This window comes from Anolis carolinensis, chromosome 5 (assembly GCF_035594765.1).
Source record: "Anolis carolinensis isolate JA03-04 chromosome 5, rAnoCar3.1.pri, whole genome shotgun sequence".
NCBI lineage: Eukaryota > Metazoa > Chordata > Lepidosauria > Squamata > Dactyloidae > Anolis > Anolis carolinensis.
The window spans coordinates 56,163,575-56,182,350 of NC_085845.1; the positions used below are offsets into that span (position 1 = coordinate 56,163,575).

At 40.8% G+C, this 18,776-nt stretch overlaps 1 protein-coding gene and 1 long non-coding RNA gene across 4 annotated transcripts in view; one reads left to right on the forward strand and one right to left on the reverse strand.

Moving 5' to 3' along the window:
- Positions 1-5,764: 5,764 nt before the first annotated feature.
- Positions 5,765-16,288, reverse strand: LOC134299210 (uncharacterized). Of its 3 annotated transcripts, XR_010006381.1 has the most exons (3): positions 15,961-16,288; positions 14,360-14,826; positions 5,765-9,301 (listed from the first exon to the last, which is right to left on the reverse strand). It is a non-coding gene; the product is annotated as an uncharacterized LOC134299210 (long non-coding RNA). The 3 variants fall into 3 exon arrangements; XR_010006380.1 differs by having other exon boundaries at positions 5,765-14,826; positions 15,977-16,288; XR_010006379.1 differs by having other exon boundaries at positions 5,765-14,826.
- A 67-nt stretch (positions 16,289-16,355) lies between these two features.
- The window catches only part of cpe (carboxypeptidase E), a 66,228-nt gene continuing 63,807 nt past the window's right edge, over positions 16,356-18,776 (forward strand). Inside the window, exon 1 of the mRNA XM_062981353.1 lies at positions 16,356-16,824. Coding sequence (XP_062837423.1) covers positions 16,473-16,824 — 352 coding nt within the window. The 5' untranslated portion in view covers positions 16,356-16,472. The remainder of the gene's footprint in view (positions 16,825-18,776) is intronic.

Here is an 18,776-nt window from a genome sequence, read left to right on the forward strand (position 1 = left end):
TCTGATTGTTTCCTTGTTATGTCCACAACCCAACACATGGGACATTTAGACATCCATGTCCCCTTGTGAGCTGGAAATATGATCATGACAGAACATCTTATGAATATATCCATGCCTCGACATATGGATGTTGCAGGGTCAAGAATGTCAATGGATTTTACAAGGTCCCAGAATCTCCACATAATCCTTTTTTATGCTTCTGTTAAAACGGAGGTCGCCACTTTGAATACTACATTCATATTAGCCCTCCAGGAGGCCTTGGAGCAGTGGTCCTTAGCCTGGGATCCCCAGATGTTTTTGGCCTTTAACTCCCAGAAATCCTAATAGTTGGTAAATTGGCTAGGATTTATGAAAGTCGTAGGCCAAAAACATCTGGGGACCTCAGGTTGAGAACCACTGCCTTGGAGAATCATATCCACTACACCTAAAAAAACTTAACCCCCCCCCCCCCTCAAGATGCCCTGAAACACGAGGGCATGAAAACATGGGGGCATGTTTTCAGGCCTTCCAGGGCTTTAGAGGCAAATTGGGGTACTTTTTAATTTCACAAAATTTTCATTTTGAGTTCTTAGAAAATGGTCCTGGAAACCGTATGGAAGCCACAGGTTGCACTTTGCTCATCCCTGTGCTAAAAGAACTTGGGAAATTAATAACTTGTACAAATTAAGATGAACTCCATAGACCAGTGGTTTCTCAACCTGTGGGTCCCCAGATGTTTTAGCCTTCAACTTCCAGAAATCCTAACACCTAGTAAACTGGCTGGGATTTCTGGGAGTTTTAGGCCAAAACACCTGAGGACCCACTGGTTGAGAACCACTGCTATAGTCCTTTCATGGGGATCAGAAGCAGAGGAGTTATTCCAGCTTTTGACTAGTCGTAATTGTAAATTATGAACAAACCCTGAAGAATTTTGGTTTATTTTTTTCACACAGTGAGTTCATCAAAAGTCATGTATGTATTTTATTTCTCTCTTTAAATTTCTGTCCTTCCATTTCTCTCTTTCCAGCATACACCTCCTTTACTAATAACAGAAACATAACTTGAAGTACTTTTTTTTCAAATAAGCAATACATTTTCACATGACTGAATTTTATATTTTGTGGAGAAGCAAGATGGATGGGAAGGATGTTTGCAGAGACTTCTATTGCTCTGCAATACTTCATCTTGCCAAAAGGTGGTATTTCTTCACCATCATTTGCTTCCCAGTCCTATTTCTGATTTCCTACAATATCTTCCCCTCTTTATGGCATCATTCTAAAGATCAGCTGCTCTGTGAGGTCTCTCTGAAGTTCACACAAACAGGTTTCATGACCTGTAACTAAATAAATAATCAAATCCTACCTCTAGACTCAGAAGGTTTATGGAATTGTCCCTTCATATTTGTTTTGACTTTTATTGATTATTGATTTGATTATTCACAGATTTGATCAGCATCCTCTGGTGTGATTCTATTGTCAGCTTCTAACTGAAGTCAACCATAAAGTCATGTTGGAAGATCTAGAAATTCATAGAAAGATTTTCTATCAGATTTAAAAATAGTAACTCATTTGAACCTTTTCACTTTTGCCTAGAAGCCCTGTACCAAATGTGGAGGGCTGGCTGCAAATACCGCATTAAAACTTGCTGTTGCATTACAGTAACCTGCTGTGAATCATACAGAAAATGTGCGCACCCAAATCAACCTGTTCAAAGCCAGAAGAAAGCCAAGAGTCAATACTCTGCTATATGGTTGCTAAAGTTTCACCATTATCTTCAATCTGCACAAATAAAGGATTAAGGCAGAAAATGTCTCTATTACCTAATTGTTGTGACTCACACATGGGGAATTCATATGTCTGCATATATTGTCTGCAGCTTTGTGCAGTAAGGCCAGCATCTTTTAATGTGAATTCCAGGAACCAGGCCCTTTTGTTGTATATATCAAGTCCCTCCAACTGACCCCTGGACTTTTCTGTCCACTGCTCATTTAGCAACATTTTGAAACATTCCTCACTTCATTCTTCTCATCCTTCATCCAACAAGAAAATGATGGGTTTGTTCAAATGACACAAAAGAGAGATGCAAAGATTGTTACCTGGTTGCAAGACACAGAAATATGGGTTAAGTTGGTCACAACATTTTTTTTTTTTCTGTGTCAGGAGTGACTTGAGAAACTGCAAGTCGCTTCTGGTGTGAGAGAATTGGCTATCTGCAAGGACGTTGCTTTTTAAATTGCAGAAGTAGTCATTGCTGCCTTCGAAACCTATGAACAGAGTGTGTTACACTAAGACCTCAAGCTATCTGATGTCAGGGAATGACAATCCTCCCTTCCTGTATGCCAGGGACCAGGACTATATTTCTGTCCATTGGCCACAACTGCTTCTTTCTTTCCTGGAAACACAGCAGGGAGTAATAGCCAATGGGGATTAGCACCAGATCATGGGCCTCATTCACACCATCAGGTTACATGTTACAGTAATTAGCTGTCTGCAGTAATGCCTTTTCTTAAAGTTAGAGAAAAAGTGTTTAGGGCAGTTCTTTAACTGATAGATGGAATTAAATGTTGTAGATGAAGAAAGTAGAACTCTGGGCTTATGAGTGAAGTCTCATAACTTCATCAGACCTCCAATCAGTTCATACTCATGTTTAACCACCATTACCCGAGAACACACCTATCTTCAAGCTGTTGTTGTCACTGAAAATAGCATTCTGCTTTCATCAGAAGCATCATGAAGTAGAGCTCCACATGGCATCCATGCTTACCAAGAGCAGCACATGCAAAAGTATGCATTTGGTTCATTAGGGGAGCATCAACAATGTTTGTAATCACCATGGCTCCATGCTATTTAATCGTTGGAGTTACAAAAAGTAACTCCCATGATTTCATAGCATTGAGCCATAACAGTTAAAAAGTCAAACAGTGTAGGCCGTGGTATGCGGGGGATGATGGCATTTATAGCCTAGTAGATTGCCAGGGAAAGAAGAACACTCTTGCCAGAGATGTTAACAATTCTGTTTCTGGAACCCTTCAGCTGTTGAAAGTAAGCCACACAGTTTGTAGCCCAATACATCTGGAGGGAACCAGGTTGAGTAATTCTGTCTTCCAGCTATGATCACTAGCTAGATTCCTCTAAGAAGCCCACAGGCAGAACAAGGTTCTTATCCCTAAAAAGAGCAGCTGGGGAATATGTGGTCCAGATATTGTTAGACCGCAACTCCACTCATCCCTTATCTTTAGCTATTCTGGTTTGGACTGATGTAAACTACAATCGAACAACATCTGGAAGGTCTCACATTGCTGAACACTGTGCTTGACAGTTATGTTCCTTAAGTACCATGCAATATTGACACACATGTATGTATAAAACAACAGCAATAAAATATTAGATTAGCTTCAGATGTAGCAATTCCTAGAAGAGACACACTGAAGTCAATCTAACAAATTAAGTACAACTGACTTAAGTCCCATTCTGTGGGTCTCCTCTAAGTACAATGTAGTCTGGATCTAATCCAGGCATGGGCAAACTTCTCCCCTCCAGCTGCGAGAAATTGTGGGAGTTGAAGTCCAAAACACCTGGAGGGCTGAAGTTTCCCCATGCCTGACCTAACCCACTATATCAGCAGACTTAAAGGTTACAGCAATGTCAGCACACTGGAGTGGAAAAAAATAGCAACAGTAATACTTTCTATATCAGTTAATTACATTACTATCCAAACATTTCTGAAAGCTAAACAGCTGCTTCCATTGCCAAAAACAATAAAACAATTTCTCTGGTGGCAATTTTTCATCTGTTAACACATTTTGTCTTCTATTTTCTAGACCCAAATCTGGATCGAGACAGAAATTAATTCAGAAAAACAATGTAAACATTTTCAAGGACGGCTGTCCATCGAACAATGGGGAGATTCTTCTATTTTTCTGCAGATTCCAAAGCCTAAAAATACATCTTTTTTGCAATGGCCTTCAAAAATGGGCAGAGGTACTGACCAACAGCTTTAAAAAAGCAAAAGCACCTTTTTTTGTAACTTGTGATCCAGCAAACAACAGTATGAATCCTATTGGTTGGTTTAAATTTATTTATACTCATTGAATCATGGGCTGGCAACTGTGGAGGATTAGGGAGCCCCAATACCCCTCTAAGAGACATTTGACAATATCACCTGCTCTTGAAAAACTGTTTTGTTTTTTTTCTCCTCCCCAAAATACATCTAGGGGGCTTGGGGACATTTTCACCATATTTGGGGTTTCAAAAAAGATCACTCCTGGGCATGTGTGTATGTGTCCCTGCAATAAGTGACTTGATACCTCATAGTCCTTCCAAGAAATACATAAAGAAATACATTCTGAATCACCAATATCCAGTCAAGGATTTCCTGCTATAAAGATTGTTCCCACAGATGTGGTAAGTCCTCTGATACTCATTGGTTAGGCTGTCATAATGTCTTTGAACATCTAGTTGCATCTTAATTCAATGCCTCTCTTGATGTCTTACTATTTGGGACTAAAGAGCCATCTGTTCCAAGGACTTTGTAGAGAAGGGAAAATTTCTGAATTTAGTCAGAAAAGCTTTTTGTGTCACGTGGCCTCAATCTGAGACAAAACGTACAGCCCCTTCCTTGTATTTGGGACCCTCTATACCAGGCATGGGTAAACTTTGGCCCTCCAGGTGTTTTGGAATTCAACTTCCATAATTCCCAACAGCTAGTAGGCTGTTAGGAATTGTGGGAGTTGAAGTCCAAAACACCTGGAGGGCCAAAGTTTGCTCATGCTTGCTCTGCCCCCTTTTTTTCTTCTCTGTGTTCTTGGAAACAGCAACTTTTTATTCTGAGCAGCCATGACATTTTGCTACAACATTTAATAAGTTCTGTTAGCTAATTGCTATGGGCGGCGGGGGCAGAAGACACAGAAGAACTGATCTAGGAATGTGGGGACTTTACCATTTGCTGGAAGGGATCCTTGGATGAGGATGTCCCTCAAAAGACAAGAAGCTGCTAGCCGCAGAAACATCAAAAACTCTAAATACAGTACTCATGACAGGGATGGAGAATATGTTTTGGGGCTGCGTCTCCCATTGACCCTCACCAGCACAGCCAAATGGCAATGTATTGTAGAATTTGCTATCCAGTAAAGTATTGGCCCATGTTCCCATTCCTGATTTAAAGTACAATGAGGTGGTAACCTGGAGCAAAAGCTATTGATAAGAATTTTGGCTATAAAATTGTAAAGTTTAGACTGTGACAAAGTGAATTAGAAAAAAATCAGTGGTGGAATCATGAAGTTGAAGAAAGGAAGCAACGTAGAGGCAATATGAGGGGAAATTAAATGCAGTATCTAGAGCAGCAGTGGGCAACCAGTGACCGTCCATTCGATCTTCCTTCAATGTTAGCTCTGTTGGCTAATACTACTTGAAGTTGTAGTCCAACAACATCTAAAGGATCGTACAATTTCTGCTTCAGTCTTCAAAAACATGTATAAACTTGTCTTTAACCTTATCCAGCCCTGCAAAGGAAGTGGACTGTGTGTAGAAAGGAAATGAGATGACAAGGGAGGGGAAATGTTGGCCTCTTAGATCCCACTGGGAATTCTGCCATTTGTGGTTTCTGCTGTCACTGCAGAGCAATATACTGATGTCCCTAAGAAGATAGCAGTGATCATGAAGTATCAGGTAATTATGATTGAAAAGTTGCAGTTCACATACTAATTTCCAAAAGTCAGCCCGTCCGGTGGCTGCAGGCATCACATCAAGGCATGTATAGGATGCAAAGAAGTAAAGAGAGGCATTCATTTTCCTTTTTTAAAAATTTGTTTTTATTAATTTATCAATCCAAATGTACAAGCTCACATTTTCCTCATTCTACAATATCTCAAACACATCACGTTGCATACAATCTGAGAGCAAAAAAAAAAAAAATCAAGAACATCCCCAAGCATATTTTCCATCAGTCTTTTAACTTTTCCATTACAACTTCACTATACATCTCTCCACTACACACCCTTCATCTACCTATACATGTTTTATTTTCAATATTATTATTATTATTAATTTATAATTCAAAATGTATACATTCTTTTCTCATTTTACAGTATCCCAGACATATCACATTGTATGCAATCCAACTATAAAGAAAAATCAGAATCAAATCATCTTTATGCATATTTCTGATCAGTTTTAGACTTTTCCATTACAACTTTACTACATATCTCTCTACTACTACTACTTTTATCTACTTATACTACTTTATTTACTTATCTACTTAGGCATTCATTTTCCATAATCTACTCCACTCTGCAAAAAACAAAAACAAAAATCACCAAACCAGTTCAAACGTATGGAATGAAAGTTTAAGAGAATCTGAGCTCAGCTAAACTAAGAATTCTATTATATTAACTTTTTATTTAGGGATAGTGTGTGTGTGCCTCTACAGAAACTACACAAGTGATGCTCACAATGTCACGGGAATATGATTAGCCAATGCATTCTGGCACAAAATATAGCCCCCTTGATTTCTATTCAGAATGCAGACAGAATATCTTTGCATCTTATGGAAATTCTTGCAGCTGGGTTTTTAAATGCAGCAGCCATCTTCTGTAATCATGTGGTTCTTATATTAGCATGGGGAATACTGTGCATGATACAAATGTATATGCATGAAGTATTCCTTGCTAGAAATTGAGTGCATAGTGAAGCTTGGAAATTCCACCAACCAGTAGCTGATTTTATTTACAAAATTTGGAGGAGATGCAGGTAGACTTATTTGAGCATGCCCTACAGCCAGGCTTGGGCTTCATTTATTTATATTTAGCTCTTGCTTTTCCTCCAGGAAACTCCGAGTGATGCGAATGACTTCCTTCCTTTTTTCCTCCTTTATCCTCCAGAAAAATCCGATGAGGGGAATCAAACTGAGAAAGACTCATGATCCTCCATCAGGGACTTTCCTCTGATTCTTCCAAATCCTAATAGTCTAAACTACACCACTTATTTTATCTGGAAGTCCATCTGTTCCCTTCTTTCCTTGCTTTCTATTTCTATTTCAGCATAATTTGGCGTCTGTTTGTTTCAGGGTCCTTTGGACTCAAGTAGAATAAAGGTGAACATCCAGAATTTGCTTTCCATCATCTGGAGTTCAGGTAGTCATAGTCAAAATGGCACCATGCATACATGACAGGAAGATGATGGTCCATGGGAATCCCAAGCTTCACAAATGTAACTATATTAAGAAAACCCAAAACCAAACCACCAAATGAGAAATGTTTCATGGCCTCTGTATGTAGACAAATTGCTAGTGGAGAGGGAATGAAAAATGGGTTTGGGAAAAAACAAGTATTAGTAGACACTGACTGGAATAGTGAACAAGGCATTCCCCACTGTAATGTTTTGTTGCAGCTCTCACTAGTTGCTTACATTAATTTCTGTACAATGCAATCTCAATACATATCATGTCAGAAGACTTTAGTAAACACATAATCTTAAAAAGTGAGAAGGAAAGAAAATTATGTTTGCATGAGAGCAGAAGGGGAAAACACATGACTCTGTGCCAATGTCATAACATGCAGAACAAATTTGGAAAATTACAACCTATGGTTAAACCAAACTACAATTTACCATGATCAGAATTTCTCCATAGCAAAGGTTTGGGCAGCCAAATCTAAAATAATGTTTTACTTGCCTTTGTGGATCTGCAATGTGAAATCGTTTCATATTTTCTTCCTACTCCCTAGCCTGTTTCTTTTGTAAGTGTCACCCTCGATTAAAGGAGAATTGCTACCAGTTTGTATCATGGATGCAGCTATCAACTCTGAGTTGGTAATAAATGCTAATAAGAGCTGAATCAGTTTAAAAAGAGAGAGAGAGAACTGTGTATTTCTAACCTGCATTCAGTATGGGATGTGTAATTCTCTGCCTCATTACCGCTCACATGCATTGAACCAGTAAATTACTACTGTGTTGGAATAAATACCACTGGCTGTGGGAAACCACTACCAAGTGGTTGAAAGCATGTACTTGCAGATGTTGCTGTATTTTTAAAAAAATACCCCTAACTACACATACTGCTTCTGTATAGAATTGAGTGTGTGGCCTCTAGGGTGTGCAGAAAATAGAAACAGAAACCATATGCCATCAAAGCTCTTGATTACTGTGAATCTTGATTGTTTTCCTAACATACTGGAATAAGAGACTGCTGGCTGTATTGCTTATGCTTTCTATCTTTCTCCCTTAACAACATGGGATGCATCTATGTAGAACAGTGGTTCTCAACCTGGGGTCCCCAGATGTTTTGGCCTACAACTCCCGAAATCCCAGCTTGTTTACCAGCTGTTAGGATTTCTGGGATTTGAAGGCCAAAACATCTTGGGACTGACAGGTTGAGAACTACTGACGTAGAATTAACAGTTTGACAGCACTTTAACTGCGATGGGTCAATGCTATGGAATCATGGGAGTCATAGTTTTACAAAATCTTCCACCTTCTCTGCCAAAAGAGTGCTGGTGGCTCATCAAGCGTCAACTCCCAAGATTTCATAGCATTGCTCCAAGTGATGTCAAACTGCATTTCTACAGTGTTGATGCACCCCGGGTTACCTACCTCCCAATTTCAAAGGGTGGAAATGTGTGGATCTCCGGACTGGTTGTCTAATAATATTTGGAGCTAGCATAATTCTTCCTTAGGATCTGGCAGTAAGAATTATCACTACCATTGAGAACTTTAACAAAACTAAATGAAGAACGGTGACTGGCAACTCTACCATTCACTTCAGGGTTTTTCTGCCTGATCCTGGAAAATAGTTCAGTATTTATGTATTTATTTATCGTGTCAGAAGCGAACTGAGGGTACAAGTTGTAATGTATTTGAAAACACAAAGTTTTTAAAAACTTGGAATTATACTAAATGTCCTTTGACCAGTAGCTGGCCATTTGAAGTGCCTCTGATGTTGCTATAAGAAGGTCCTCCATTGTGCATGTGGTAGGGCTCAGACTACATTGCAGTAGGTGGTCTGTGGTTTACTCTTCTCCACACTTGCATGTCATGGACTCCACTTTGTAGCCCCATTTTTCAAGGTTGGCTCTGCATCTCATGGTGCCAGAGCACAGTCTGTTCAGTGATTTCCAAGTCGCCCGGACTTCTGTGTGCCCAGGAGGGAGCATTTATGTGAAAAGCATGTTATTTTTAAATATATTTACTTTCTGTTTCAGGACTGTAATGCCCAGCCAGGCTCTAGAAACCACAAAGTCCTTTCAATTTGTATGTGAAAAGAAATCATGTAGCCAGAGTCTTAGATATTTGTGGAGACAAAATGTTTGGCCATATTTCAAACTCTGATTCTGTAATAAAATGGACATGTTAAACAACATGTTAAAAATAGTATGACCTTTTAGAGTTATAACAGAATAAGAACTTTTCTTTTACAAAAAATAACTTAATGGCAGGTGCAGTAGTTACTTTTTGGGATAGTGAGCAATATTTTGGCACAGAGAGTAATACTAATAGGCTAGTTCAAAACATTAGTATTGGCAGACATTTCTCTCCTTATTCTGCTACATACCCTTGGCATCTCAAAAAAGAATATTCTGCTAAACTAGATAATGTTATTTGCAATGCATTATTTCTAAGCAAACATGCTATACACTTCTGGTCTATACTTTCTTTATATTGCTAAAAATTTAGCTAGCTGTTATTGTGTGCATCTTTTCTAGAGAGGTCCCAGAGGACATTTGTGGGATATTTTTTAGTACAAAGAATGTATAGAATGCCAGCAATATCCCATTAGCTCTGATCTGGCAGGCACTTATCTTTCTGTCTTGTGGGAGTTAATCTTGAGAATAAATGTTATGTATACTCATGTACACACATGCAAGATACAAACTAGCTTTTATTTGATTTCACACAACTGCTGGCTTTATATCAGACACTGACAAATGGTTTTAAATATGCCAACATTTTATACATTTTAAAAGTCTGGCTCCAAAGCTATGATTTATTTTCCCATAATTGTTTGATGTATAAATTCCTACTCTCTGAAAATCTTTATGGAATGGTTTGTGGAAATGGATTCACTACCCATTAATAGATCAGGAATTTGTCCTGAGTCTTAGCTCATATCATTCCATGCTGTGGCAGCCCATAGAAAGGGGCCTCAACCCTAAATGATGATGGAAGGTGCTTACTCAATGGGACTGACTTCTGAGTAAATTTTAGTTATCAACTGCCATCACGTTGACTTTGACTTATGGTGACCCCATGGATGAGACACCTCCAAGTCCCCCTCTTTCAACCTCACTTGAGACGTGGCTTCCTTGACTGAGTCTATCTAACAATAATATGATCTTCCTCTTTTCCAAGTGCCTTCAACCTCATCAAGCAAAACTGTCTTTTGTAATTATTTTTGTTTTGTCATGATGTATCCAAAGTGTGACAGTCTCAGTTTAATAATCTTGACTTCTAGGGAGAGTTCAGGTTAGATTTGCTCTAGGTTAAAGGCTTTCCCCTGACATTAAGTCCAGTCATATCCGACTCTGGGAAAAGGGGATAGTTCCTTTTCTCATAAGATAGTACTCACACTGACCATGGATAAGTTGGCCAGGGATTTTTGGAGTTGATTTTTTAACTATAATTTCTAAACCTATAAAGATAAAGGTAAAGGTTTCCCCCTGACATTACGTCCAGTCGTGTCCGACTCTGGGGGTTGGTGCTCATCTCCATTTCTAAGCTGAAAAGCTGGCGTTGTCCATAGACACCTCCAAGGTCATGTGGACGGCATGACTGCATGGAGGGCCGTTACCTTCCCGCCGGAGCGGTACCTATTGATCTACTCACATTTGCATGTTTTCGAACTGCTAGGTTGGCAGAAGCTGGGGTTAACAGCGGGCACTCACTCCGCTCCCCGGATTCAAACCTGCAACCTTTTGGTCTGCAAGTTCAGCAGTTCAGCACTTTAACATGCTGTGCCACTGGGGCTCTATTTGCTCTAGGACTCTTTAGCATTTCATTTTAATCTCATTTGCAATAAATAATAATAATAATAATAATACACTTTATTTAGTATATATAGGTCTGATGGCTGTTATTCATGTTTAATATATGGTTCTGTTTTTATTCATTTTTAACATCTGGGTCAGTCTTTATTCTTTTTAATCTATTTTAATCTAATCTGCTTTTATTCATTTTGATCTATGTATCTGCTTAATTCATTTGTAATATTTGGATCTTTAAAAATTATAAATAGATCTGTTTTTATCCATTTTCAATACATGGATTTATTTTTATTCATTTTTAGAAGTGTTTCACTGTCACTGAGTTGGCCAAAGACTCTCCTTAGCTCTTTTTCTTCTCCCTTTCTCCTCAGAACAATTCTATTTTAATAATTTTAATATATGGATCTATTTTTATTCATTTTAAATACATGGGTCTGTTTTTATTCCTTGTTAGTGACATTCCATTGCCCCAGAGTTGGCTAAAGACAGCATCCATTACTCCCTTTCTTTCCCTTTCCTCCTCATAACATTGTTTTTAAAATTAATTTTAATATACGGGTCTATTTTTATTCATTTTTAATATATGGGTCTGTTTTTATTCCTATTTTTAAGTGGCATCCTACTCTATCCTGGAGTTGTCCAAAGGCAGCATCTAGGTATCTCTTCTTTCTCCTTTTCTCTCAGGGCCCTTCCACACAGGCATCTAATCCAGAATATCAAGGCAGAAAATCCACAGTATCTGCTTTTCCGAGTCCACACTGTCATATAGTCCAGTTCAAAGCAGATCATGTTGGATTTTATATAACTGTGTGGAAGTGGCTTAAGGCCCCTTCCAGACAGGCCTTATATCTCAGGATCTGACCCCAGGTTTTCTGTTTATCTCAGATTATCTGGCAATGCAGGCTCATATAGTTTAAAGCACAAAACCTGGAATCAGATCCTGGGATGTAGGGCCTGTTTGGAAGAGGCTTTAGTGACCTCCTGGTGGGCCAAAGACAGTGTTCCTGGTTCTCTTCCTTCTCCATTTCTCCTCAGAGCCATATTCATCTTAAATACATGGGCCTGTTTTTATTCACTTTGAACATGTGGGGATGTTTGTATATATGTTACTAGCTGTGCCCGGCCACGCGTTGCTGTGGCAAAGTATGGTGGTATGGGAAATAAAGTATTGAGGCATTGGTGGTAGTTAAGATAAAGGATAAAGGTTTTCCCCTGACATTAAATCCAGTCGTATCTGACTCTGGGGGTTGGTGCTCATCTCCATTTCTAAGCTGAAGAGCTGGCGTTGTCCGTAGACTCCTCCAAGGTCATGTGGCATGACTGCATGGAGCGCCGTTAGCTTCCCGCCTGAGCAGTACCTATTCATCTACTCTCATTTGCATGTTTTTGAACTTTAGGGTTGGTAGAAGCTGGGGCTAACAGTGGGGGCTCTCTCCGCTCCCCCAATTCAAACCTGCGACCTTTCGGTCCAGAAGTTCAGCAGCTCAGCACTTTAACACGCTGCGCCATCAGGGGATATTATTTCCTAAAGCTTGTGAATATACAATATTTCTGATTGGTTTTTTTTGTCTGTTGAAGGCAAGTATGAATGCTGCAATTAGGCAAAATAATTAGAATGTAATGGCCTTGAAGCTTTAAAGCCTGGCTGCTTCCTCCCTGCGTGAATTTTTTGTTGGGAGGTGTTAGCTGATTGTTTCCTGTCTGGAATTCCCTTGTTTTCAGAGTGGTGTTGTTTGCAATATTTTATGTGCTTCTACTGTGTGTGGCCCTCAGAAAACAGAGGATTTGCCAGACTTTGGTGATGAGAATACTTTGTTGGGAGGTGTTAGCTGGCCCTGATTGTTTCCTGTGTGGAATTGCCGTTTTCAGAGTGTTGTTCTTTATTTAGTGTTGTGATTTTAGAGATTGTATTGTTCTGGTTTATTATACCACAGTAATTTTTATATATTCTGATTTTAGTGTTTTTGAATAGTTGGAGCCAGACTGTATTCATTTTCGTGGTTCACAGCAACACAATAATAATAATAATAATAATAATAATAATAATAATAATAATAATAGTAATGATAGTAATAATAATGACTTTGGTAATACAAACTGCTTCACTCCCCTTTCAGCTTCCTTTCTGGAAGAATCCTTTCTTGGAAGGTGTTAGCTGGCCCTGATTGTTTCCTTTCTGGAATTCCCAATTTCCCTGCTTTCAGAGTGTTGCTCTTTATTTACTGTCTTGGTTTTAGAGATTATATCATTCTGTATTATTATACCACAGTAATTATTTCATATTATAGTAGAACCTCACTTATCCAATATTCGCTTATCCAATGTTCTGGATTATCCAACGCAGTCTGCCTTTTAGTAGTCAATGTTTTTGTAGTCAGTGTTTTAAATTCATTGTGATATTTTGGTGGTAAATTTGTAAATACAGTAATTACTACATAGCATTACTGCGCATGGAACTACTTTTTCTGTCAAATTTTTTGTATAACATGATGTTTTGGTGCTTAATTTGTAAAATCATAACCTAATTTGATGTTTAATCAGCTTTTCCTGAATCCCTTCTTATTATCCAACATATTCACTTATCCAGTGTTCTGCCGGCCTGTTTATGTTGGATAAGTGAGACTCTACTGTATATTTATAATCTTATATTATCTGCTTAGAACTGGATTATATGAGGCCCCTTCTACACAGCTGGATAAAATGCACACTGAAGTGGACTATATGGCAGTGTGGACTCAAGATAATCCAGTTCAAAGCAGATAATATAAGATTATAAATGGGTAATATAGCTGTCTGGAAGGGCCTTGAGTCTACGCTGCCATATAATCCAGTTCAAATCAGATAATCTGTATTTTATAAGCAGTGGGGAAGAGGCCTAAGTGAGGCCTAACTCTGCCTGTCCCCTGGGCTGAATGGGTTGCTAGGAGACCAAGTTTGCAGAGCTTAGCCTTCTAACTGGCAGCAATTGGATAAAAACAATTATTCCTCTCCATCTAATTAGGACTTTATTTTTCCTTTCCTTTTTGTTGTATGAACGTAGAGGCATGGATGAGAGGTTGTGCTGTCAATTTTCGAGATTGTGTGGTGTCTAGTTTTGTTGTTTTGTCCTAGGCTGAAATTTCATTACCCTTTATAGATTGGCATTTCACTCTGTTCTCTATGTTGGCTATGGCTCTCTTCCTCTTCCTTCTCTGAACAGAGAGTTGTTCTGAGAAGAAAGAAGTGAGGGGGCAGGGAATGCCATAATACTGAATTGATACTAAAATTCTGAAGGAAACCTGCCTCCTAAGCAGGCCCATAGCTAGAAATTATTTTGGGAGGGGTTGAAACCCCCCCCCCCTCCGCCATGACTTTTCAGGCCAGTGCCCCTTGATCTGGCACAAGATCTCAACAAGGCCCTGAAATTACCATCATTATGCAATGGTTCTTCACAGGTAATAGGTCCTGAATCATTGCTCCCTCTTTAAGCCAGGTCTTGTCGGCCACAAAGGTTAATAATTTCCACAATTGGCAGAAGTTTCTCTCCGTTTATTTCTGCTTTCTTCTTATTTCCTTTATCATGATGATGGGTTACATCAAGACGTTTTCCACTTTGAATTAGCAAGAATTTTTCAGCCAAACACAATTTGTTCTGATGGGACTGTTTTTTGGTGTCTATTGAAGACTTCTATTGCATATTTCCATCACACAAATGGTTTAGCAACCAATGCACCAAGCTTCTGATGGATCACCTTTACTCCAACCTCTCCTCCAAACAGCACACCGTACTTAACAGAGTGTACCTTGAACATGAAATGAATAGACTAACCAGGGATATCGGCTGAACCATTTGGGTTGAAATCTTAGGTGCCTCTTCTCCACAGGAAACACATATCCTGGCAATAAACAACAACAACAACAACAATAATTATCATATTTATTTATAGGGCCAATGGAGGGCACTTCCAGATAGGCCCTATATCTCAGGATCTGATCCCAGGTTTTCAGTTTATCCCAGATTATCAGGCAGTGTGGATTTGTATAATCCAGTTTAAAGCAGAAAGCCTGGGATAAGATCCTGGGAATAACCTGGGATATAGGGCCGGGAGTCTGTGGATTTTGCACAAATTGAGCTTTCATTTAGTTATCAGAAACAGTCTTGTTCATATAAAGTCCAAGGTTTAACAATGACACCGCTTCTTGTCTTTGCTTTCGTTCCATGATTATTTTTTTTTTGCAGGGCTTGGATTAGATGAACCAGTGGGAGACGTCACAGTTTCTACAGTTTCCACCTGCAAGCCAGGTCAACCATGAAAATGAACAAAAAAATCTGGCTACCAGTATTTAAAAAACCCTCTAAAATCAGGACAGTAAATAAAGAGCAACACTCAGAAAACTGGGAAATTCCAGATAGGAAACAATCAGGGCCAGCTAACACCTCCCAACAAAGGATTCCCCCAGGCAGTAAACGGCCAGACCTTGAAACTGAAAGGCTATTCAATGCTAATCAAGGTGGCCAATTGAAACATTCACACCTGGCTCAAACAGAAATGAGTTATTTCTCCCACTTTGAACCTTCCATAGATATATAAACCCCACTTGCCTAGTTTCCAACAGACCTCCGTACATCTGAGGATTTTTTTTTTCGTGTCAGGAGCAACCTGAGAAACTGCAAGTCACTTCTGGTGTGAGAAAATTGGTTGTCTGCATGGACGTTGCACAGGGGACGCCCGGAAGTTTGTTGTTTTACCATCCTTGTGGGAGGCTTCTCTCATGTCCCTGAATGGAGCTGGAGCTGACAGAGGGAGCTCATCCGCACTCTCCCTGCGGCTGGATTCGAACCGGCAACCAGGCTAGCAGTCATGCCGGCACAAGGGTTTAAGGGTTCTCAACCTGTGGGTCTCCAGGTATTTTGGTCTACAATTCCCAGAATCACAGCCAGTTTACCATCTGTTAGGATTTCTGGGAGTTGAAGGCCAAAAACATATGGGGGACCCAGGTTGAGAAGCACTGCCACAGGAGGCTCCTACCTCTGAGGATGCCTACCATAGATGTAGGCGAAACGTCAGGAGAAAATGCTACTGGAACATGTCCACACAGCCCGGAAAACGCACAGTAACCCAAGAAGAGTCAGGCTGACGAGGCGGGAAATGCCATAATACTGAATTGATACTACAATTCTGCCTCCTGGGAGAGGCACAGGCAAATCCTAATGTGATTCCCTGCACATGACGAAGGAAGGAACCATCCCGAGTTGGGGGGGGGGGGGAGGAGAGAGAGAGAGAGAGAGAAGAGGCGCGGCGGGAATGAAGAAGACGCCCCCAGGTGGAGGGAGAGGCGCGCGGGAGGAGGACAGCGTCACAGCCCGCCCTTGGCACCCCCTGCGTGGAAGTGGTACATCCTGCGCCTTCCCCTCAGGTTGATCCTCCTGAGGGAAGGAAGCGTGAGAGGAGGCAGAGGGCGCCATAGAGCGGAGGAGGAAGGACAGTCCAATAGACAGGCGAGCGAGAGGCATCTGCTGCTGCTTCTTCTCGGCTGAGGCATGGACGGGCGAGGTCGGCTCTGGGCGCTGGTCCTGCTGCTCTGCGGCGCCTTATTGCCGCCGAGCGCCTTCTGCCTCCCGAGCCTCGGAGCTGAGGAGGCCGAGGCGGAGGCGGAGGCCCCGGCAGGAGGAGGAGGAGGGGGCAGCCCCGGAGCCAACCGCCGCCGCCGCCTGAGCCAGGAGGACGGCATCTCCTTCGAGTACCACCGCTACCCGGAGCTGAGGGAGGCTCTGGTCTCGGTGTGGCTGCAGTGCCCCTCCATCTCCCGCATCTACAGCGTGGGGCGCAGCTTCGAGGGCAGAGAGCTGCTCGCCATCCAGATCTCCGACAACCCCGGCGAGCACGAGCCCGGTAAGCAAGCAGGGAAGGAATGGATTAGATGACAGGTAGAGCCTCAGCCAGCAGTGTGATGCCGCAGCTCAAAAAGCCAATGCCATTCTAGGCTGCGTCCATTGGAGTATAGTGTCCAGATCAGGCATGGGCAAACTTCGGCCCTCCAGGTGTTTTGGACTTCAGCTCCCACAATTCCTAACAGCTGGTAGTCCAAAACACCTGGAGGGCCGAAGTTTGCCCATGCCTGGTCCAGATTGCGAGAATAAGGACAGACAGATATTTAGCGGAGCGGTACCTATTGATCTACTCACATTGGCATGTTTTCGAACTGCTAGGTTGGCAGAAGCTGGAGCAACAGCGCGCACTCACTCCGCTCCCGGGATTTGAACCTGGGACCTTTCGGTCTGCAAGTTCAGCAGCTCAGTGCTTTAACACACTTTGCCACCGGGGCTCCTTAGAGTCTCACTTATCCAACATAAATGAGCTGCGGAAGCGAATATGTTGGATAATAAGGAGGGATTAAGGAAAAGCCTATTAAATGTCAAGTTACGTTAAGATTTTACAAATTAAGCACCAAAAAACATGATGTTTTACACCAAATTGACAGAAAAAGCAGTCCAAAACACAGTAATGTTATGTAGTAATTACAGTATTTATGCATTTAGCACCAAAGCATCGCAATCTATTGAAAACATTGACTACAGAAAACATTGGCTACTAACCAATTGACTACAAATACAGATAGAATTGCATAAAATGAACTTACAGTAGCAACACTGTCGGAAATGAAATCCATAAAAAGTTCAAGCCTTGCTGCCTAGAGAAACAGCTGTCGATCAGGGCGGGAGGCAGACTGTGTTGGATAATCCAGAACGTTGGATAAGTGAGACTCTACTGTACATGAAATCATAGACATTAACCCACCATTGAAAAAGGATGCATGAATACAAATTACTGAAAGGGATGTAGAGTGTTTTTGTCATATGAATGTAAAATTATAAATTCACCGTTTGTGGTATGCAAGGCCGTAGCCGGGGAGGGGTGTGTGTGTGTGTTTAAAAGTTCAAAAAACCCCTGAAATGTGTCAGGTTAAAAAAAAACCCTGGTTCACTTATTAATTGGTTAACCGGTTAAAATTCATGAGTAAACCAGGTTTTGGGGCGGGGGGTGGGGGTGGAACCCTTAAACCCGCCCTCCCCCAGCTACAGCCCTGGTGGTATCCATACTTGGCAGTACAATATTGATTTGACAAGCTGCAGGTTTATGCATAGAACAGATATTGTTCAAGTTAGAAATTATCCACATGTACAGAGCAATACCATTGTAATTGTAAATTCTGTACCAATTGTATTTCATTTAATACTAATCTATACTATATAGAACAGTTGATTTATCATTGGCATTGTATATCTTTGTGTTTGTGAGCAAATATTGGTTTGGCTTTAGCCAGATCGAGGGAAGCCATAGCCCCATCCTATTCTGCTTTACTCTGGCCTTACCTGGAATTGTGTTGTGTCCTGTTCAAGAAGGATATTGACAAGCTGGAAGATGTATCTCCCTCTATGATCCTCCTCGGAGATTAAGATCATTGGAGGAGAGGCTCTGCTCTCAGTCCCACCCCCTTGCAAGCACAACTGGTGGGGACGAGAGACGGGGCCTTCTCAGTGTTGGCCCCTCGTCTGTAGAACTCCCTCCCCAATGAAATCAGATCAGCCTCCTCTCTCCTGACCTTCAGAAAAAAACTTAAGACCTGGCTGTGGAACCAAGCATTCAACCAGTAATTGAAGCAGTGCGATAATGATAATGAATTAATGTGATTGACAAATGGACAAGCCTTGAACTATGATTTGAATTTGAATGATTTTAATTGATGTTTTAATAATTGATGTTTTAATTGTTTTGATTTTAATGGTAGTTCTTTCTTTTTGGATTTATATGTGTTGGCATTGAATTGCTGCCTGCTGTAAGGC